The sequence below is a fragment of the Mastigoproctus giganteus genome, chromosome 6, assembly GCF_048544385.1.
Source record: "Mastigoproctus giganteus isolate SK-2022 chromosome 6, ASM4854438v1, whole genome shotgun sequence".
NCBI lineage: Eukaryota > Metazoa > Arthropoda > Arachnida > Uropygi > Thelyphonidae > Mastigoproctus > Mastigoproctus giganteus.
The window spans coordinates 197,077,934-197,102,519 of NC_143580.1; the positions used below are offsets into that span (position 1 = coordinate 197,077,934).

At 35.5% G+C, this 24,586-nt stretch overlaps 1 protein-coding gene across 1 annotated transcript in view; it reads right to left on the bottom strand.

Annotated features, from left to right (window-relative positions):
- Window positions 1-24,586, bottom strand: part of LOC150084857 (muscle-specific protein 300 kDa-like) — a 437,962-nt gene that overhangs the window by 37,419 nt on the left and 375,957 nt on the right. The window contains exons 26-27 of the mRNA XM_090376370.1: window positions 13,812-13,952; window positions 8-228 (exon numbers count right to left, since the gene is read on the bottom strand). Coding sequence (XP_090232496.1) covers window positions 8-228; window positions 13,812-13,952 — 362 coding nt within the window. The remainder of the gene's footprint in view (window positions 1-7; window positions 229-13,811; window positions 13,953-24,586) is intronic.

The following is a 24,586-nucleotide window of genomic DNA, read 5'->3' on the forward strand; positions in this document are numbered from 1 at the left end:
TTGGAGCTGAGCATTAAAGTTTGTCCATTTCTTGGTTGTTTGTTCTAAATATTCTACTTTTTCAGTCATGGTAGTCAGAACAACCTTTACTTGCTTTTCAATTTCTATTATCTCTTTCTGTAACAAGGGCTTCTGTTCAATAGTTACTTGTTGTACTAAACCTTCATTTGTGATTTTTAGTTTCTTTAGAGTTGATTCTGTTGTTTCTCGCAAACGATTATACAATTCCTAGTGTCAAACAATAACAAATTTTAATAATGGTAAACTTAAATATAACTTATTTAATTTTAAGGAATATAAAAAAATCTGTAATATCTAAGATGGAATGGAACTTTGGGATAGTAATATCAGTATAACAATCATATTTTATGTATGCTATGCCAAAAACAGTAAAGCAAAGTATTAAATGAAAAATTACTGGTATTTAAAGAAAACATTTACACAAAATTATTATAAAATATCACTTAATCGCTACACGATCATAACAGTAATATAATATACTAAAACTTATTTAATACAAACTTAGATAATTTCAAAAAAATTTTCTCATTTGGCCTGATTTATACTACTTATGCAGTGATATGTTTTAGTAATTTGAAGGCAAATCAAGACCGTCTTATATAATTCAAAGTTTCAAACCCACCATGGGGGAGTACACAATGCACATGTACCAAATAACAATTTAACAGTTTCAGTGGTCAGTGACCATGCTGTGGTACCCTCTCAGGGATAAAACAAACCCAGTCCTTTTGATATTACTCATTTTTATGTTTACTGTTTTCAAACTTCTACAGAAACTAATGTGGTTGTAAACATAATGGTGTTATAAACTTAGTAGCATCATCAGTTAGTAGTGTTATAAACTTAATAAATCCAAGCAACCTGACTATCCTTCAACCCATCCTTATTTCTTTCTTGTTTTTTTCAATTCACATGGGTTCTCGCTAATTCAATAGAGAATTTCATGTCATTATGAAAACAATATCACACAGAAAGGCCTGCACAATGTTCATACAAGATTTAGTGATTTCAGTATTCCTGTATGGTGCTTGTTGTAGCACTTCTGAAGAGTGTTTCATTTTTGCTTAAACATTAAAAATATCAATGAAAATGGATGTTAACTGTAATGAGTGGGTAAATCCTCAAAGAAGTGGAGAATGGCATGAAGAAGAGCTGGTATACCAATGGTATCCCAAGGAATTGGGATACCATTCAGCATATTATTCCTAATATTAAAAAATGAAAGCAAGATTTTTTAAAAACTGTAGTGAAGAGTAGCTCAGAAGGGGTTCTGTGCTACTAATAACCAAAAATGTGAACAGCTGAATTTTAATGTAGTTTAAACAAGCAAGAGATAGCAACATCCCAATGTTGGGAACTTTGTTTTGAGCTAAAGATGAATCATTTGAAAAACAGTTTAGGTTCAAAAACTGAAAAGCAAGTACAGAGAGACCTGTTGATTTCCAGCAAAGAGAATTTGAGGATCTAGGGAAAACTGTCCCCAATCAAAATGGCAATGAATGGGAAAGATGGATGTCAAAGCTACTGGGTCAAATTGAGAGCTATCAACCCCATTATGTTTTTAAAATGGATTAAACATGGATATTTTTAAATGTTTATCAGAGGCAAAATATTTCCACTCAAAAGTGAGCAGGATACCAGAGGAAAGAAGAACAAAGGAAGAGTTACAGTGATTTTGAGGGGAAGGGGATAACACAGGTAGCTCGGAAAAACTTCCTGTCCTCATCAATGATAAGGTCAAGGTGCTTTTTAAGGATGTTAAATCTTTATCAGTGAACCATGAATCAATAAAAAATTGTGGTGAGCAGAAAACTTTGAAAAAGAGACTAATAAAGTGTGACATATAACTGAGTACAGAGAAATACCATATGGTTTGGTTTATAGATAACTGTCTGGTGCACATTGTTAGAACCAATTTAAAGTGTATAATTGTAATATTTTTCCACTGAACATAACAATGGTGTTTCAACTCATAGATCAGGAAGTTATCCACAATTTTGAATACTTTTATTGGAACTCCAACATGAATAAAATTCTGCATAAAACAGAAAAGTCAATCTGAATATTCTATAGGCATGTAGAATGATTAACATAGGTTGGCAAGATTCCTAAGCTATAACAATTGCAGAATATTTTAGAAAAGTGGGATTTAAACATGAAGGTAGCAATTTTGAATCTACATTCATACATGTTTCAGGAGAGCTTCCAGAACCACAAAAAGAATGATAAACTTTAGTGAAGAATACTAAAATAAATGTTAAAAACTACATGAATGCTGATAAAAATTTGGCTGTTGAGTTGAATTTATTGATGATGAAATATGAAAGAAAGTTAATGGACTATTTTAGGGATAAAGTAAAGGAGGTGAAGATGATGATGAAGAGGGAGTAACTCCTCTACCTCATGTTGTTGTTTAGTTTTTTAGGAGCATTAGCAACTAAGGCCATAACGAAACAGGCCTACGCGCTCTGGATTCATTGAGGAATTTATTATAGTTACACACAGAGCGTACAAATAAAGAAGAAATATATGAGCTTTCGGCTATATGGTAGCCTTCATCAGAATTAAAAATACATGAATGGCAGTTGGAATGAAGATGTGCACTGCCAGGTGCGTGAGACGCGAGGTTTAATTGTTTGTTGACGTCTGTGGCTGTGACGCATGATGACGTGGCCAGCGTTTGTCCAATGATAGAACTACTGACTCTGTGATCGGGTTGACTTGGCAACCACTGTTCCTGTTCAAGGATTTATCCGAAGATTTTATATTTAACGATTCCAACCAGGTACGCTTTAGGTAATGGTGGGATCTGTCTACCACCACGACATCGCGGTGTGGGTCGATGTCGTGGTGGGTTGTCCAGACATGTTCGGCGATAGCTGAGTGTTCTATATCCGCTAAACGGATCGCTCTTTTGTGCTCCGAGAGACGTTTCTCGAGTCGACGTCCAGTCTCTCCAAAGTAGCAGCTAGTGCAGTCACGGCAAGAGATGCGGTAGACCAAACCGCTCTGCAGAAGGGTGGGGACAGGTGTTTTCACGTTGGAAATGAAAGAACGCAGTTTCTTGCCTGGGAGTTGGATGCACTTTATTCCGTGCGTTCTCAGGATTCTACCGATCTGTTGTGACAGGTTGGGGTAGTATGGGATGAATGCCCTCGTGGATGGCTCGTCACTGTTGGTGTTGTAGCTGGTCGTCACGATGTCACGTGTCTGTAGATCACACCTGTCGAGGACGTCAATGGGGTAGCCACACCTCGTAAGGTCTACTTTGACCCTAGTGACCTCTTTGCGTCTTTCATCAGCGGAGCTGGAGTGTGTCCAGGCGCGAGTAAGCAAGGTTCGGGCAGTGGAGAGGAGGTGGCCTCGCGCGTGTGCTGACCGGAAGTTGGTAAACTGGCCAGCACACATGGGCTTACGATAAACTGTAGTCCTCAGGTATGTGCCTTCACGTCGGACAAGTGTATCTAGGTATGGTAAAGAGTTGTTCGACTCCAGCTCAATCGTGAATTTTATGAAGGGCGATAGTGAGTTGAGGTATGATAGAAGTCGCTGACCTGAGTCTCTAGGGATGACCACGAACACATCGTCAACATAGCGACACCAAAAGGGGATGTGATCTGGTGCGAGTGCAAACGCACGTCCCTCTAACTCCTCCATCACGATGTTTGCTGTGACTGAGCTGACAGGGGAACCCATGGCCGTGCCATGTATCTGCTGGTAGACTGAGTCATTAAATATGATCGCACCCCCTGTTAAGCACAGTCTGAGGGCGGCGGAAATGTCATCGGGTGTGAGACCAGTTCTTTCGTTGAGGGTTCTATCATTGTCCAAGAGTTGTTTTGCACAACTGTCGTGGTGGTAGACAGATCCCACCATTACCTAAAGCGTACCTGGTTGGAATCGTTAAATATAAAATCTTCGGATAAATCCTTGAACAGGAACAGTGGTTGCCAAGTCAACCCGATCACAGAGTCAGTAGTTATAGAACTACTGACTCTGTGATCGGGTTGACAAACGATCATTGGACAAACGCTGGCCACGTCATCATGCGTCACAGCCACAGACGTCAACAAACAATTAAACCTCGCGTCTCACGCACCTGGCAGTGCACATCTTCATTCCAACTGCCATTCATGTATTTTTAATTCTGATGAAGGCTACCATATAGCCGAAAGCTCATATATTTCTTCTTTATTTGTACGCTCTGTGTGTAACTATAATAAATTCCTCAACTAAGGCCATATTGCTCCAGGGATATGCGGTGGTCATTCCCTGACCTTTCTGCATCCTCCGTATTTGGTGGTCATGGGCTCGAACCCTGGTCTAATCAAGAAGAGTGTGCTACGCACTGCTGCTCCTGCCCACCTGGCTACGAAGGTGCCTTCTACCTCATGTTCTTAGCAGAAGTGACATAGGCACTCAAGATTATGCAGCATTATACTCAATGACAGGAGGAAGCTCATTTTATTTTAAGGCTATCACTGACATACAACCCCAGGGGCTCACATCTGGTGAGTATGGGCTTGGCACACCCAGGGTCCTGAGTTGGATATCATCATTCTTCTCTTTCTTGGAGAATCCCTTCTACTTCTGACAATTGTTTTCTCTCTCTCTCTCAGGGTAATTCAATCTTTTTTTTTTTTTTTTTTTTTTGGCTGGTGCAGCATAGGCCTCAGGCTTCCTTGCACAATATAGCTAATAATAATAATCATAATAATTATTATTTTTGTCACCAGTAAACAGAAAAAGAAAAAGAAAAAAAAAAGAGATAATTAAAATTAATAGAATAGCTTTCCTACTAAATGAAAATGTTGTGATGAGTTTAAATGGCTTTATTTGTTTTCTATGTGACATTAATATGTTTGTCACTAATTTGTCTCTGATTACTAATTATTGTTGAATGTGATTTTTTTTAATCACTTTTATTATGAACATAATAAAAGTTAACATTATAAGGAATCTAGCTTTTCATAGTTACCTAGGTGTTTGTCATATTTGGTTTTTCTTTAAATAAAAAATAAATAAATAAACTATACTGGATAATGGGGGGGGAGACCTTTGAATTCAAACTTTGTCTTTCACTGTACTGATATTTTGTGTAAAGTATGCAAAAGTGATAAAAAAAGTAATTATGAAAAATTAACAAATTTTAAAGAAATTACTCTTTACAGAAAATAATTTCAAATATTATTTAAGTAAGAAAAAAGGTTCCAAAAGTAAGCAGTTTTCATAGAACTTTCTGTTATAAAAATTTTATTATTAAATAATAACCACTTCCCAAATGCACCATAGTTACTTCAACCGAAGAGTGACTTGTGGCTCAAACCAGTATCATACTGGCACACGCAGAATACATATATAAAAAACTATCAGGGTATATAATATAAAACTGTCCAAAATGTTGATGTATGACAGTATTATTTAACTCCACAAACTATCTAAATGGTGAGTGTATCACAATTCATTGCTCTACTAGACCTATCTCTATCATTCAAGAATCCAAGAGTGTGTATGGGGGGGTGGGGGGTACTTGACACTCTGATTTCACTACTAGCAGCAATAACTATTACTATTCCAAAAATGTGCTGACTAGATCATTTCTTCACTGTTGTATTGCTCATTCCTCCATCTTCTCACAGATCAGAAAAATGTTGACTTTGGAAGATACCCACAGATTGCAAAAATATATAACAACAAATGATCAATAACATCACCAAATAACCAAAACTCTAAGCTCCATACTGTGAATCACACCGGTTTCTGATAGCTGTACCACCTCTTGACACTTTTACTTTGGCTTTTAATATCTGTGCCACTTCTTTAGCAGTTCTTTTTTTTTTTTTTTTTTTTTTTCCACAGATAGCTCTATCCAATGCTAGTGAAGTAGGTCAGACTTACTTCATTAGCATTGGATAGGTGTCAAAATAGTTTAATCTATAATGTATATCATATATATAGTTTTATAATATAGTGGCATCAACATTCTGCAATGAGAATAAGATAAGAATAATTACAATGTCACATGGCAACTTTAAACTGCTACTATTTAACAAAATTCCAAATTTATGTTATTGTTATTATTTGGTTTTTAGGAGCATTATCAACTGCCATATTGCTCCGGGAATATGCAGTGGTCATTTCCTGACCTTTCCGCATCCTCCGTATTTGGTGGGCACAGGCTCGAACCCCAGTTTTGTACTGTATAATACAATATAATATAATGTAATATAATATATAATATTTAATACATAATATAATTAATAATAATATAATATAAGGGAAAACAGTACGTCTGAATTATATCAGTTTAATTATGAGGGCTGTTCAATAAAGAATGATCATAATTTTTCATGAACAACAGTACTGCTTGCTATTTCTAGCTGAGCTGTGATTTGGTTTAATATGCAGCTTGGTTTGGTCTTAAACCAAACCAAGTTGCATCACATAGCAACTGCAAGGTTGACTCACGTGCACGGTGAAACCTTGGCAGTCAGTCAAGTTTATGCTAGTTCAGTCCTATGTAACAATGTATGTGACATGCAAGGAACGGTATGCTGCTCTCAAATTTTGTTTCCATTTCAGGAAGACATCAGCTGAAGTGTATGAAATGTTAAAAGAGGCCTATGGTGAATCTATGCTTCTACATAGCACTGGTGTTTTAGAATATTTAAAGATGGACATTACTGAAGTTGCTAAGGTTCTGTACAAGGTGACATTGGCGGATGAGACATGGCTTCATCATTTCAACCCAGAGAGCAAATTCTGTTTGGAAATCTACGTCATTGCCAACAAAATAAAATAAAGCAAAAGTTGTAGCTACTGCAGGAAAGGTTATGGTCATCACTTTTTTGACATTTAAGGAATGGTTTACCAGTATGTTGTACCATATCATATGACTGTTACAGGACCTTATTGCAGAACTGTACTGTACACTTTGTGGAATGACATTCATTGCAAATGACCATAGCTGCACACGGGTGGGTGGATGCTGCATCAAGACAATGCAAGACCTCACATTTTCTCACACTATCACCAAGCACTTAGCCCGCATTAATGTCAAATATGTTCCTCATCCACCCTACAGCCTTGACTTTGCACCCTATGATTTTTTTTATTTCCAATTTGAAGGAAGGAACTGTGAGGAAAACATTTCCAGTTGTCAAAAGAAGTTGTAAAGACATTGGAGACAACTCCAAAAAAATGGCTTCAACCATGTTTTTTAAGAATGGCAGAATCACTGAAGTAAGTGCATTTCATCATATAGGGAAAACTTTGAAAAGGGCCATCAAGCTATAACTGATTAATAAAGGTATGTTATGAAAAAACGAATTATGAGCATTCTTCATTCAATGAACAGCTCTCGTAATTTCAGAATATATTTGCTAATTTTTTTGGTCCTTGAGGCTATAACAGACATTCTCTCAGGTGTGACAAGCTTGGCTTGCTACCTGGGAGTCTAAAACGCTAATGGAACTAATATTCATATGACACTTGAGTCAAATGGACTGAATTTCAGCAAAGTCACCAATAACCAAGTACTCTGCTTGCACCTTCACAATTGTGGGACTGTTAGTAACCCTGGGTATTACTCCTCTGTGCAGTTCCTGAAATACAACACTAGTATAATACTTGAGGTAACCATTCGGGTGTAAAACAACATAAGCAGGATTGAGGTGTGGCATCAACACTACATGAAGAAATGACACCCCTCTATATTACCAGGCAACATTAGGCGGTAAATAACTCTCATCAACAGGTGCAACACTACCACTTTGCTTATTAGAGGCTTGAAGTGGTGGAACCATTTGTAATCTCCAGAGCAAAGCACTGGCTAATCCCCCCCACATCTCTTCCATCATGCAGCATGACTGATGTCTTTTGACATTATGATGGGCATCATGGCCAGATGAAATCTTTACATTTTGAGGGTACAGCTTTAAAATGTTTTCGCAGGTCAGCTGCTAAGAAGTCCCCCGGATTGAATCTATTTTTACTCCTTATGAGGCTTCTGGATCAATTAGAGTATAATCTCGCAGCTCCTAATCTACTAGACAGTGAATGGAGGGAGTCCAAGTAGTGTGTATGGGGGGACACATAATGTCAAGGAGCTAGGTATATTCTTGTTGTGTGTATACTATATCCAAAAATTTCATTACTTAATACATGTCCTCCCCATATTTCCTTACTAATGAACACATCATGAATAGTCAAACTAATAGAACAAACTTATCTGAGAACAAAACCTAAACCTCCCAAATACTTCCTCGTTCATTTCAGAAATATATGTGGTCTCAGTTCCAATCTTAATGATGTCCATTTCCACTTACTGTCTGCCAAGCCCCCACATACTTTTTTCTGACAGAATTCCAATTATCTTTGGCTTAAAATCTCTCTATCCTATTCTGTCTAATTCATCTGTTGCCTCTACTGTTCTCCAACTCTGGCTGCCTCCGTAGCCAGGTGGGCAGGAGCAGCAGTGCGTAGCACACGCTTCTTGTTTAGACCGGGGTTCAAGCCTGTGACCACCAAATACAGAGGATGCGGAAAGGTCAGGGAATGACCACCGCATATCCCAGGAGCAATATGGCCTTAGTTGCTAATGCTCCTAAAAACCAAATAAACAACAACAAACAAACATCATTAGTAGAACTTTTAGAATTCCAGCTTTGAAACTTGACTTTCTTCAGCCCAACTATGCTAACAGTGCATTAATTTTCCTTAGTGACTCTAATATTCACAACTCCAGCTGGCTTCTATTTTCTAGTCACACAGACTGAGCTGGTTGAGATGCTGATGTTTTTGCAATTACTAATGACGTCACACTTGTTCATTTACCTACCAGAATACCATAAATACAATCCTAACATTTACCTACCAGAATACCATAAATACAATCCATCAATACAAATGCCGTTACAGCAAAGTACGTTTACTGGTAAATTTCATTGAACTTTTGCATGCTTCTCGTGCAGGCTTTCTTTACCTTAGCCGCACTTATTTCTACTCTTTCTAATGTAATGGAGAAATTCATTAACCGCCAACTCCTAAACTATCTAGAAGTCTTCCATCTGATTAATGATCGCCAGTATAAATTCCGTCAGTGTCGACCCACCATGATATACTGGCTTATGTAACCCATCCACAGACAAATAGTAGTAGTAGTAGTAGTAGTGGCATGTGATGCAAGAAAACAAATGTATGAGCTTATGCAGCATCAGCCAAAAAAAAAAAAAAAAATCACACCATTCCCTCCAAATGCCTATCCAGTTCCTCCTTAAATTTATTCAACCTATCAACTTCCACAACGACAGATGGAAGTTTGTTCCAGCAATTAACCACCCGCTGGCTAAAGGCAAATTTCCGCACATCTATTCTACATCTGTCTTTTCTTAATTTGAATTTATGCCCCCTTAGGTTCGTAATCTGAACAAGTGGAAGGATCCCATCAGAATTCAGCATGCTCAACCCATTCAAGGCCTTATATACCTCAATCAGATCACTGCGCAGGTGCCTAGTCTCCAGCCACTGCAATTTGCAGAACTTAAGCCTCTCTTGGTAAGAGGATCCCTTCATTCCCCTCACCAATCTTGTTGCCCTTCTCTGTACACGCTCAAGTAAATCTACATCCTTCCTAAAATGAGGCCTCCAGACCTGTACGCAGTACTCAAGGCATGGCCTGACCATTGCCTTATACAGAGGGACAATCACCTCCTTTTCCCTGCTAGCAAAATTCCTATATATCATTGACAAAACCCCGTGACCTGCCCTGGCAGCCTGTCTGCATTGCTCAGAAAACTTCATATCTGCCTGCACAATTACTCCCAGGTCTTTTTCATTTTCTACCACCTTAAGTGTAGTACCACACAGTTGGTACGTTTCTCTGGGGTTACTTCTACCCATATGCAATACTTTGCATTTGTCAAGGTTAAACTTCAGTTGCCACTTCTTAGCCCATCTGCCCAAATTATCTAGATCCTGTTGCAGTAGCACACTGCCATTACTGTCATTAACAACCCTGCCAACCTTTGTATCATCTGCAAACTTCGACATTAAGCCTGATATATCTTCATCAATATCATTGATAAATATACAAAACAACAGTGGACCTAACACCGAACCCTGTTGTTGTTGTTGTTGTTTGGTTTTAAGAGCATTAGCAACTAAGGCCATATTGCTCCGGGATATGCGGTGGTCATTCCTGACCTTTCCGCATCCTCCGTATTTGGTGGTGACGGGCTCGAACCCCGGTCTAATCAAGAAGCGTGTGCTACGCACTGCTGCTCCTTCCCACCTGGCTACGGAGGCGCCGACCGAACCCTGTGGGACTCCACTAATAACATTAGTCCAAGAAGAGCAGCACCCATTGATTACCACCCTCTGTCTTCTCGCACTTAACCATCCTTTTATCCATTGTAGCAACTTACCGTTAATACCATTCTGCTCCAATTTGTACAATAGTCTTCCATGCATGACAGTGTCAAAAGCTTTCCTGAAATCCAAATATATGATATCAAAATTATTTTTTGCATCCAGTTCCTTTGTAACCACATCATAATATCCTATCAAATTTGTCAGACAAGACTTTCTCTTAACAAACCCATGCTGTGTCTGAATTATTGCTGCAGTCTTCTCTAGATGATCCTGCAATGCATCTTTAACCAGCGACTCCATTATTTTACCCGGAACAGAAGTTAAACTAACTGGTCTGTAATTACTCGTGTCACCCTTCGATCCCCCTTTGTGAATTGGGGATACATTTGCACATCTCCAGTCCGTGGGAACCTCCCCTGAGTCCAAGGATGCTCTCATAATTATGGCTAAGGGTTTGCTTAGTTGCTTTGCCGCCTCCTTTAATATAACTGGATAGATCCCATCCACCCCAGGTGCTTTTCTTACGTTTAACTTCAACAATTTCTCTTCCACTTTGCTCTCAGTTATTACAAAATCATAAAGTATCCTGCTACAATTTGATAACCTTCTGCCATTTTCATACCTTAATAATTCCTCATGTGTGAATGTAGATGCAAAATACTCATTCAGTTTGTTTGCTATCTGAGCAGGATCATCAACAGTCGAACCATCGATGTCAAGTGGACCAATCAGATTCATCCCCTTCCTTTTAGAGTTTATATAAGTAAAGAAATCCTTGCTGTTTTTCTTAGCATCTTTTGCCAAGGATTTCTCGTAATCTGCCTTCGCCTGCCTTACCTCCTTTGTCACCTGATTACAGACTAGCTTATATCTGCCATAGGCTTCTGAGTCGCTTGATAATTTATATGCATCCCATGCATTTTTCTTCTCTGTTACGAGTCTCATTAGTTCATTTGACAACCATTTAGGCCTAAACCTTGAACAATATTTCTTAATAGGTATGAAACTTTTAGTAGCTTCCACGATTAATTCCTTGAATGCTTCCCACTTAGAATTTGCTGTTGGTAACATCGTCAGTTTTGATCCCACTGTACAGAATTTAAAAACTGTCGGAGACCACTGTACTCGCCTTTACGGAAGCAAAAACCCTTTCCTTTACCCCTGATGGTAATTAAATCTTTAAGTAAATCCCACGTCAGTACACTGTGATCACTGCCACCTAGTGGTTCTTTTATCTGCAAATTCCTAATACATGAATGATCACTGCTGATAACCAGATCAAGAGTATTACTTTCTCTGGTTGCCTCTCGAACATGCTGCTGCAGAAAACAATCATCCAATAAATCCACAAAAGTCTGACTAGTGTGTGAGTGCCCAACCCACAAGTTCCAGTCAATATCTGGGAAGTTAAAATCCCCCATTACAAGACATTCCAATTTACTAGCCCACTCTATTTCTCTGTACAATTGTTCATTGTACTCATTCGAGTCATTAGGCCTATAACACACTCCTACTCTTATTTTTGCTTTCACAGTGCTTATGTCACACCAAACTGACTCAACAGTGCACTGTTCATCTGTATCAACTGGATGCACTTCTTTTGATTTTATGTTTTTCTTTATTAACAGCATAACACCTCCTCCCTTCCTATCCTGTCTATCCTTTCTGTACACATTGTACTCCCCAAATTCCAGTTCGGCATTCCTTATATCTGTGTGACACCACGTCTCTGATATCCCAACAATATTCGCCTTTGATGTCTTGACCAACACTTCAAATTCATCAAATTTATTTACTATACTTCTAGCATTGGTATACATGCAAGTATACATGCAAAAATTCAGTGGAAAAGTTTAGTGAAACTCAAGCAGTAATTCTTGATACTTCAAAGGCTTTTAATCATGTTCAGCATAAAGGTCTTTTAAATAAGCTTCTATCTGATGGTTTGACAACTGTTTTTTTTGTAATTGAGTATCCAGTTTTCTCTCAGACTGCTCACTGCAGGTGATGGCAGACTGTTTTCTGTCTTATAATTTCTCAACTAATGCTGGTGTTCCCCAAGGAATACCAGCATTAGTGGAGTTCTTTCTCCTATTCTTTTTCTCTCGTATATTACTTACCTTCTTCCATTGACGGGAAATTCCATCCATAGTTTTACAGATGATAGCACATTCCATTCCACCTTCCAGCTTGAAAAATTTTGCTCTGCACAAACAGTTCAACTTCATGAATATCCATTACCAATTCCTTAAATGCCGATTTTCAGGTAATTCTCCAGTAAGACAAAAATAGCTTAGTCAACTTCAATCTTTCTAAAACTCAGTCCTTATATCTCACAAAAAAGGATTCTTTTGCTACTATGCTTATCTTCCTCAACACTGATTTCTAGACAAGATCACATATCTCTATATGTTGGATTAACCTGACTTATAATCTTCCATGGCATAAGAACATCACAAATATTGCATTCTCTGCATCGAAAAAACTAGATTTTCTCTTTCACTATCAATGTTACTTTTTTTTCCAAACAGCTGCTTGCTCTGTACAAATCTCAAATCTGCCCTGTAATTGAATACTGTTTCCACACCTGGAGCATTGCCCCGAAACCTCTCTCAGGCTTCTAGACTCCATTCAAAAGAATGGCAGTTAGGTTAATTAATGACCCATAAAATTACTGTCCAACTTCAAACTCACAGAATCAACTTTTCTTCTTCCTAATTTATTTCTTCAACTTCCGTTTTCTCAAACCACCTCCATTCATACGTATTTCCTGAAAATTACAATCTACAGAAATTCAAGTCTAATGTCAACAAATGTCTTCTTTCATCTTCTCAGCCTTCAACCCATGCAAGGTACTAAGTACTATAGCTTCTAATACCTCTTGTGCTTGGGGTTTTCATAAAAAAAAATGCATATTAAGCTAAATGATTATCCATTACTTGTTAACTATCACTTAATATCACATGACTATATCACTAAATAATTATCTATCACTGGTTAGCTTTTTCATCAAAAATAAACATACAGATTGTACTTTTTTTTTTCTAAATTCAACTCCAAAATTTCTTCTGATCTGCAGGATTTTTTTCTGCAGAGAAAATTATATGGTTATTTAAATAAAAAACTAGCAATAGAAATAAACAAACTGCCAATTTTTTTCTGAACACAATAATATTTGCAAACTTTTTTATATACCCCTCAATATTCTTTTTTGAACTGATTATGTTTTTTACCTTCTATCTAGTATCATTCATCTTTCTAGTGTACCTTTCTTGCAGAGGCAAAAAAAAAAGAAGAAAAAATAAGAGATGAAGTAAGTAAGTATGTGATTTTCAGTTACTATATACCACTGACCATAATGATATGGCTGTTGACAATACATAATGAAAACACACTTCTAAAATATCAAAAAAACTTACTTGCTTCACTTTTAGATCTTCTTCCTTCTTTTTAGTAGGACCCACAACTGCCATTCTTCTTAACTCCTCTTCAACTTGTTGCAGCAATCGAAATATCTCAGCCTTCTGTTGTTCGTAATCAGACCAAAGTTTCCTTGTAATCTGTTGAAATATATCACAAGAGATTTAAGTCGTTATGAATGATGAAAATAAAGATTACATAAGATAATAGGCAAAAAAAATTAATATTACTTTTAATATTATAAATTACTATGCTAACATTATAAATTAAACCGCTGAATATTACTTGAAAGCATATCTGAAAAAATATTTTAAAATAAACTATTAGTTTATTAATGTTTGCACATTATGCACAGCAGTACATAGTGAAGAGCTACTTCAGAGAATTTTCTGGCATTTTGTGATTTTAATCAATTAACCCTCAAGAGCATATGTATACCTTAAGTAGCTGGGACTACATAACCCTGCACACGTAACCTTTCAAAAAGTGGCAAATATTCAATATTTCTCACTAATTTATTTATTGACTATTTTCCGTCTCCCTCATGCAGTCCAGCTATAAAATCCAAAAAAATTACTACTCAAAATATAATGCACAAAAATTATTTATTTTTGAGTTTACATGAGCTAATGTAAAAAAAAAAGTGCATGGTAAAATATTTTATAAGCTCTTTAGACATGTTAAATATTAATTATTTATATTATTTTAGTGTATTAGAAGATGAAATGCACAAGGCATAATATAATATCAGTGTAGATACACCACAGTTTACCCATAAATTTGAACTACGTATGTAGTGTAAAAGGCATCGTTTTAATTGTATCTCATATTGTGGGTGCCTTCACAACGAGATAGCTGGTACTGCACTACTTCAAATAAATAATGCTTCTCTAATAGAGAAGACTGCTGTTATTTATTTCCAGTGGATACCACCACCCAGACGATTGTTTCGAAGCTAGTTGGCTTCATCATCAGTGAGTGGGCAGGTACCCTGGTAATGCAACATGCCTTCACAGTTGCGAAGTTATTTACATAATATGAGAGATGCCAAATGGTGTATAAATAATAATGTATTAGAAGATGAAATGCACAAGGCATAATTTCTTATGGGTTTCGGCAATTAACTATATAATATCGGTGTAGATACACCATAATTTACCCATAAATTTGAACTACGTATGTAGTGTAAAAGGCATCGTTTTAATTGTATCTCATATTGTAGGTGCCTTCACAACATTGCATTACCAGGGTACCTGCCCACTCACTGATGATGAAGCCAACTAGCTTCAAAATTATCGTCTAGATGGTGGTATCCACCGAAAATAAATAACAGTAGTCTTCTCTACTAGAGAAGCATTATTTATTTGAAGTAGTGCAATACCAGCTATCTTGTTGTGTTAAAAAGATTCTATCTGTTCAGATAGAATCTTTTTCTGGTTTGAGCAACATAAAGTGTTTTAATCGGTAAGCATTACTTTTGCCAATTTAATATTTATTCTCTATATAAAGTGTGTTTAATTAGTGCCTAAAATGAAGAAACTACAAGAAAAAAATTTTTTAATTTAGAGGAAAAATTAAAAATCGTTAAGGAGTTAGAAAATGGCAAAAAGGTTGTGACATTGGCCAAGAAATACAGCATAAATGAACCTAGCATTCGACAAATTAGGGAAAATGCTGAGAAAATTAAAAGTTCAGTTATGTGTTCCACATCATTGGCTGCAAAAAGCACTACAAAAGTGAGAAATCCGTTAATAGAGAAAACTGAAAATTTTTCTTTCTGGATAGAAGATCTTAATCAAAAGAGAATGCCTCTTAGTTCAGATATTATTCGTGCCAAAGTTCTGCAAATTTTTAATCGCTTACAAGAAGAAGAAGTCAGTCCATCTAATGCAGATGTTTTTCAGGCCAGTTGGTTTGAAAATTTTAAATGTCAAAGTCTTCACAATCTAAAATTAATGAGTGAAGCAGCCAGTGCAGATATGGAAGCTGCTTCTTTGTAGCTGAAAACTTTAAAGGATGTTATTGCAACTGAGAGCTATCTAGCAAGTCAGGTGTTTAATGCTGATGAGACCAGCTTATTTCGGAAGCATAGGCCAAGCCAAACATTCATTTCAAAAGAAGAGAAAACTAATTATCCTCAATATTGTGAAGCAGTTTTCAGATAAGAAGATGCACAATTCTTGAGATGACAGTCAAGCTGGGTTATAAGTTAGCAACGGGCTTTCCAAAATATGGCATAATAGATGATATGTAACCTATTTCTAGTCAGCTAAAATAAATACATAAAGGCCCACTTTGCTAGTTTTTGAGGGTTATGATATTTTAATGAAATTTATCCCTGAAACCAACAGCAGTTTTGTCTAATGCAATAATTCTTCCTAAAACAAAATATTCAAGAAACTTTACATTTAAATCAATATGGACTGGAGATGTGTGAATGTACTCACGATTCGCAAAGAGGGATTAAAATTTGTGATCTGTCTGACCACATGACTTTTTTTTCATGGTTCTATTGTCCAATCATGACATTCTTAGCACCACTGCAAGCAGATTTTTCTGTTTTTCTCTAAAACAAGTGGCTTCCAAATATTGCTTCCAATTTTGCTTTTTCTTTTTTTTTTTTTTTCTATTTTGTTGGTGGCCAGAGATTCAACATCTGCAGAAATCCCTTCCTGCTAAATACATTATTGAAAAATGGAATTCTGCTTGTTTATTCTTCAGACCAGTATTACTTTATATTAGTTTCTCATTTAGTCCCATGTTAGCACTAAAAATTGCCTTTACTTCATTCAAATTCTGAATCAGAACATTCTAACAATTTCTGAATTTATTCATCAGAAAGGCTGATGCATTTCTGATGAAGAAATATTGATGACAAGTGTAAATACTCCACTTCTAGCATGGAGTAAAAGATGTTTTGTGACTTCTAAAATAAATAAAAACAACTGTCCTCTATTGTTAACAAGTGAATACACACACTGGTCTAGTTTTGCACATTGTTTATATGAAGTATAAATAGATGTGAAAAACTATTAAACAATAACTGCTTCAGCACAGCAGAAAACAAATTTCATGATCAGTAATACTGATTATTGCAGCTGCTGGATCACTGAACAGGCAGCATAATTTTATGATATTGCAGCCACAACAACATCAGATTGCAAAAGGTTAACAAAACTACAAAAACCCTACCTGTGAAATTTCATTTTCATCCTTTTAGCAATTAATTTTATGAAATAAAGAGCTCAAATCAGAATTCAAATAAAGAGTTAAAAAATAAGCCCTAAGTAGTCATTTTGAGGCACCTTTTTGGAGTGTTGCCTGAACTGCTATAGTGCAATCAAAAGTAAATATTTCTGATTTTATTCATAAATAACAAAAGTATGAAAAAACTCTGAATGTGCAATACTGTATAGTTTTTTTAATTAATTTTTGAAAATGCAAATTTTCAAAAATTAATTAAAGCACCACTGCAAGCAGATTCATTTATAATATTAATATTTTTAATAATTATTTTCCAAAAAATCAAAAATAATATCAACATTATATCATAAATTTTCAAGTTCATAGCAATAAGAATTAATTTTTAAGACTTTTTCTGTCAAACTATTCCATTTTTATTTTTTTTGACAAATACATTTTTTATACTTCCACTTCTAAGTAATTCCATCTTGGGGGTGGGTTCTCGCAGATAATTTGACTTTAAGAAAATATTAAGTTCCTGTCAATATGTGGACTTCTTAAATATGACTAAGAGGATGCTCTAGTAGTTCTACATGCAATAGCCACTCAATGCCTGTGAGCAAATAATAGAACTGCTTTGTAAGATGTGTTTGTATTATTTTTTGCATCAGTGACATATATCATAAGCAGCATGTCAGAGAGGCAACAAGAAGAAGAAGCAATACCCATGATGTGATTATCAGTAGCAATTATTTATGCATTAAGAATCTATAGGTAAAAGATCCTCTGAGTGGCAGTGATCACAGTGTGATGATTGGAATTTACTTCAAGACATAACTACCCTTAAGGCTAAAGGAAAGGGCTTTTGCAAGGGTGACTCAGACATTTTTAAATTCTATACAGTGGGAACATCTGATGATGCTACCAACAGAAAATTAATGGAAAAAATGCATTTCATGCATTTTCCCATTAATTTTCAGATTGGCATCTGTATCAAGTGATACAGAAGCCAATGGTAAATATAAACTAGCCTATAATCAAATTACAAAGAAGGTTTGGTAAGCTAAGGCAGATTACAAGAAGTCTCTGGCAAAAAATACAAGAAAAGCAACAAGTCTGCTTTTTTACTTATATTAACAGCAGAAGGAAGGGGGTTGAATCATATTGGTCAACTTGATGTCAATGGAATAACTGTTGATGATCCTACTCAGGTTGCTGACAAATTAAATAGATATTTTGCATCTACAATCATGCATGAGGAGTTCTTCAAGGAGGAGAATGCCAGAAGTTTATCAAAAGGTAAAGCGACTAAATTATTTTGTGATAACCAAGAGGAAAGTGGAAGAGAAATTGTTGAAGCTTAACAAAAATAAGGCAACTGGGGTAGATGGGATCTATCCAGATATATTAAGGAAGGCAACAAAGGAGGAAAGCATACACTTAGGCATAATTATGAGAGCATTTCTGGATTTAGGGGAGGTCCCTATGGACTGGAGATGTGTGAATGTACTCCTGATTCACAAAGAGGGATTAAAATTCATGATCTGTCTGACCACATTTTTTTTTTCATTGTCCCACTGTCCAATCTGACATTCTTAGCACCACTACAAGCAGATTTTTCTGTTGTTCTCTAAAACAAGTGGCTTCTGAATATGCATACGACTGCCAATACCCAATTTATTTAATTCAATTGCACGGTATGGGTTGAAATAGGGCTGTTCTAGGCTTGGTTGAATTCAGATGTTATTTGCTGAGCATTGCATATCCTGTTTTTCCCTACAGTCTTCCTTAGAGTATGATGGCTTCACTCTTGAAGTATTGTTTTTCTGCCACATTTACATCTTTGAGATGTGGTAGAAACACTTGCTTTCCAGTCATTAAAAATTAAAAACCTTTGGGATGGGGATGGATTCTTTTGAGAAACCAGTTATGTTTTTCATTTCTTGAATCGTGGTTCAAGCTAAATATGCACTTATGATAAAACGTTTTTCAAAGTCTGACAGATCATGCATTTTCCCAATTCTGGCTTCAGATTATTGCAGTCGAACAGCTTGTGCAGTCACTTACATTACTTGAATAAAAAAAAATTTAAATCTGAAAAAATGCACTGAACTGTCTGCTCATCAAAATAATTTGTGCTTCCATAAACCATTGTCATGCTGTGGCTTCTTGTAAAGATAGGGTGTACAGTGTTTTAAGTTCATTTTAGTTTATACAGAATTTTATAGCATAATTCATTTAACATTTATTACAGGCACCCCAAAACACACACACACACACACACACACAGCTGCAATTTTCTAGATTTTCTATTTTCTGTACTTTTCTATTTTATTTATTGACATAAAAATAAATAACAAATAAAAGAAACAGACCATATGTACTATGAAAGTAAAAAAAAATCAGATCATTTTGAAATTGTATTCATAAGATAAATATATTTAAAAGAATATTTATAAGAAATACTATATTGTATAAAATTTTAATAACTCACACTTTCGGAAATATGGTAAAGTAGATATAAACTTTTATTACTATGCATGTATTAAGATGTCAATTTCTTTTTAATATTTAACTTTTTTTTTTTCTAATAAAAATTCAACTTTGTACAATCGAAAATTTGTAGATTCAGATTACAAATTTAAATTATTAATTCCAAAGATTTTTAACAAACAAGCAAACCATTGTGTTTGACTTCAGCAATGTAAATTTTATTTCTGCTAAAAACTATTTTGTAAGTATCACATACCTACTTACTAATAAAAGTAAGTAGATATGTGAATACTTCATGTCACATATCACATTATCTTCATATAACTTCTTTTTTTGTGGGGGGGGGGGAATTCTGACACATCATACCAAAACAGATTTCAGCATAATCATTCAAAAATGTAGTAAATTAATAGAGGATGTGATACTCAATTCTTTTACTGCATCTTTTAAAACTTTTTTTTTTTTTTTTTTTTCATTCAGTTGAATACTACAATAGCAATATTTACATTTTTGAGGTTCATTCACAAATACAGACCAATACATTTTAGGGATATGTGAGCGTTTAATAAGCAAAGTCAGCTGGAACATGGAAATGCTTTTGTTAAAATGGCATTTGTTGTTAAGGGATTTTACTGTATATATATATATATATATATATATATATGTGTTCTAGATATGATAGCATATGGTAGAGTAAAAATTTCCTAGATATGATAGAATATGGTAGAGTAAAAATTTATCGGATTGGCAATGAGGTAGCAGGTTGAGTGAGATTAGGTGCAGTCTGCAAAAGAACATATCTAGAAAATATCAATACAGACCGATGTAATGCATAATCTTTCACTTGATGGCATTAATCGGTGCTGATCTCTATGTTAAAATTTACAAATAATTCTTCGCTTAATACAGATATATATATATACTTTTTCCAGTCAAAACATTATGACTACCTAGCTAATAGAGGGTACATCCTCCTCTTGCCACCAGTAATACCACCACATAGTGAGACATGGACTCTGTAAGGCCTCGGAACATTGCAGGAAGTATATTGTACCACACTGCCAGGATTGCATTCCATAGATGTCCAATATTCTGTAATGAAGGTTCCAAACACTGAACTTGTTGATTCACATATCCCAGAAATGTTCTATGGGATTCGTATACAGAGAATTCAGTGGCCAAGGTAGCACTTGGAAGTCACTTTCATATTTAGAAAGCCACTCTTGAACAATACTAGCAGGGCACATTATCCTGCTGGAACATGCATGTGCCATCTAGGAAGACAACCATGAAGGGGTGTACCTGATCAGCTACAATGGATAGGTATGTCCCTTGCCCATATTGATCTACTTCATAATATGGACTACATGCCATGAACTCACTGCAACATGTGTGCCACAAGGTGGGGAGAAATGGTCGCTTGCTAAAACACAGGGGTGGTCATAATGTTTTGACTGGTGTGCGTGTGCGCACACTTGTGTAGTAAACTGTCATTCTTCTGGTTTCATGGTCAATCTTATGAAGTTCCATGCATTTTTTAATGTCAACAGCATTCCTGTTTGAAACAATTTCCCACTCATATAATTCTTTTAAGGTTCAGAGAAGAAATAAACCCAGGTATAACTCTCTTTATTTTGAATTTTGGTTTAAAGCTGACAGACAGCTAAATTCTAGGAATCATTTATGATTCAATTTGTTTACTTCATATAAATCATTCCAATACAGGTAACATTTGTTTATTTCCTACTCAAAGCTTTGAAGGTAGAATGCCATTCTTTACAACTTGGTTTCAAATAAATTTGATGCAACTTTATCAAGTTTATAATACTCGAGGTATGTTCAATTCAATTTAATAAATACTTTTCATTTTCTCATTCATGTTAATAGCATAAAAAAAGTTGGTTGAAGATGTTACAAAAGTAAGCGTAATACATTAAGTGTTCAGGTTGCCAAGTTGCATATAACCACTGCTTATAAACACAGCACAAAAATTAAGAGAAAAAAAAATAAAAAATTAATGCTATCTATCAGAATATTGATGAAATATAAAACAGGCCCCAGAAAGAGGGGTTCCGATTTAGGGATGGTTGTCTGGAAAGCACTATAATGAGAATTTACTGTATGTACATTTCATCATTATACAGTTATGCATATATCTGATAGTCAGAATTTTCCTTTATTCTAAAATAATGCATTTTCAACCACATTTTGAAGACAAAGGAAGTGGGAGAAAATATGCTGCCCCTTGTTAACACATTCAAAGATTATAATTATAATCTTTGAAATTATAAAAAATGATCCAACCATTTGAGTCCTCAGAGCTTGGTGCTGGGCCCTTATTGTTTACATTATTCATTAACGATATTGATCAGGGTATATCAAGCTTATGGATCTTTGTTTGCAGATGATACGAAGATTGGCAGTGAGCTTAATGACAGGAATCAAGGAGTACTACTGCAACAAGACCTAGAGAAATTAGGCAGATAGGCTGAGAATTGGTAATTGAGGTTAACATTAAGAAATGTAAGATACTGCACATGGATAGCACTAATCCCAGAATAACATACCACGCTCAGGGTACTTTCACAGCCCAACATGAAGTTCTCTGAGCAGTGCAGACAGACTGACAGGACAGTTCATGGGATTTTGTCAATGATATACAAGGATTTTGCCAGCATGAAGAACGTGGTGATTATCCCATTTTATATTGCGAATGGTTAAGCTGCATCTTGAGCACTGCATACAAGTCTTGGAATTCATTTTAGGAAGCCCAGGGCTGTTGGAACAGGTGCAAAGAGCAATAAGATTAGCCAGGGGAACATAAGGGCACTCTTACCAACAGAATTCAATTCTGCAAATTGTACCATTTGGAAACTAGGCACCTGCAAGGAGACCTGTTTGACGTGCTTAAGGCTAAATGGACTGAGTAAACTAAACTAATGCTAATGGTATTCTTACTCTTTCTCAGATAACACACACACATGGGGGGGGGGGATATAAATTTATAAATTTAAATTGTAAAAGGACGGTTGCAGAATAGATGTGCAAAAATTTGCTTTCAATTAGTGAGCAACTGATTGATGGAACAAGCTTCCATTTGGTTTGTGGCAGTTAGTAGTTTGAATAAATTTAAGGAAAAATTAGATATACAGCAGACTCTCGATTTACCGGGATCAGATTAACTGTAACACTTCGAGACTCTGATTTAAAAAAAACAACCAAAAATCATAAAACTCAAGTAATAACTAGAATAGTATAAACAGATGTTTTGCAAGTTGTAAATAAGTGACATTATAAGTCGTCATTAGGCAATTAATGTGCCTATTATCTTGCAACTCCTGCTATCTCCACAACCGCAGCTCAAAAAAAAAAAAAAAAAAAAAAAAAAAAAAAGAGACCAAATGTTTAGTTTGTTTTAGTGCGTCGATTGTTGTGTTCCGTCGCACCAGAAAAGAGACAGAGTTTGTTTCATTATTTATGTCAGGGATGTCGAAAATATTTTTATAGTAAATATATATTTTTTTTGTTTAGAAATCACGAAAATGATGGGTAAACGCAAAAGAGTTGCACTTTCAGTTAAACAAAAACTTGAAATTATTCAAAAGTTTGAAAACAGTGCACCTGTTAAATCTTTAATAAACCATTATAATGTTGATGACCAAACCATATGCAACATCGAAAAAAAAAAAGAGAAGCTATTAGATTTAAAATCGACATCGCAAAAAATAAAGGGAAGCATCGTATTGGACACATGAGTAGTACGTGGTAAGTTTTTTTATCTATCGCTATATTTTTTACGTAGGTTGCTGAACATTTTTCGATACAGTAAGTCCCCGGCTTATGCAACTACGGATTTACGTAAATTTTTTTTCGCTCAATTTTTTTTTTTTTTTTTTTTTTTTTTTTTTTTAGGATTGTAAAATTTAAAACAACAACAAAAAAAATAATAATAAGCAATCAAATTACTAAAAATTATAGAAATCTTATAATACCGTGAATAATCAGACTAAAATATGAATAGCAAGTGCTTAAAAAACAGTACTCACCTTTGAATAAATCTGCAATAATTTTTTTGAAAAGAATGGTAATTAAATCATTTAGGTGAGAAGGTAGAGAGAAGGAAATTAAAGGGGGTGTTAAGGGTGATTTAACAGATTTTAAAATGGGCCCAAGGAAGTAGAAGTGCACATTTCCAATCCTAGGTTGTCATTAGAAAAGGAAGAAATCATTAAGAGTAAATTAAAATGAAATTTAAAAATTAAAATTTTTAAAATGGATAATATAGTATGACGGAGCCAATAGTCTTACGAAGGACTTTCATCGATTATAACTTCAGTTGGCAAATTAAGTGGGACGTGAACGCATGCTGCATTTTAAAGGTTGTCCGTGCTTCCCATGATGCTCTTTTGGGCATGTGGGAACGTTAACCGCGAGAGGTTCCAAGCCGGGGAAAGGTTGAAGGGAAGTTTCATGTTTATGATATTGAGGTTAGAATGGTGCCGGAACCATTTTTCTTAATCTTACTATCTTCAAAACAGATACAAAATTAAGTACAAAAATTTTCAAAAAAAATACACATACCGGAAAATATCTTCATTTTTCTTTGCACCATCCCCTTAGTACAAAAAAAGCTGTCTTATACAACCAAATCCATAATGCCTTCAAATTCAGCTCCTCACAAAATGATTTACAAAACAAACTTCAATACTTCGTGGAGAAATTCATATCTAGAAACTACCATCCCCAACTCATCTCTCATACAATCTCCACCGTTAAAAATAAAATTAATAACCCATCTAAACATAATAATAATAAAAAAGCAAACACACGCATAATTCTTCCCTTCCATAACGAACTTGCAGGGCAATTCCACCGCATATTTAAAGGTACAGATTTCTTTTCGCTCACCTTTTCCATGTACAATAAACTAGGATCCTTTTTTAATTCCTATAAAGATACACATAAATACCCCACTAGTGACCTCAACAATATTATATATCTTATTAAATGCCAGCCCAACTGCGACGCCTGCTACATCGGCAGCATCACTACAAAATTTGTCTCTACTAAAACCTCTAACACCTGTGATACTACCACC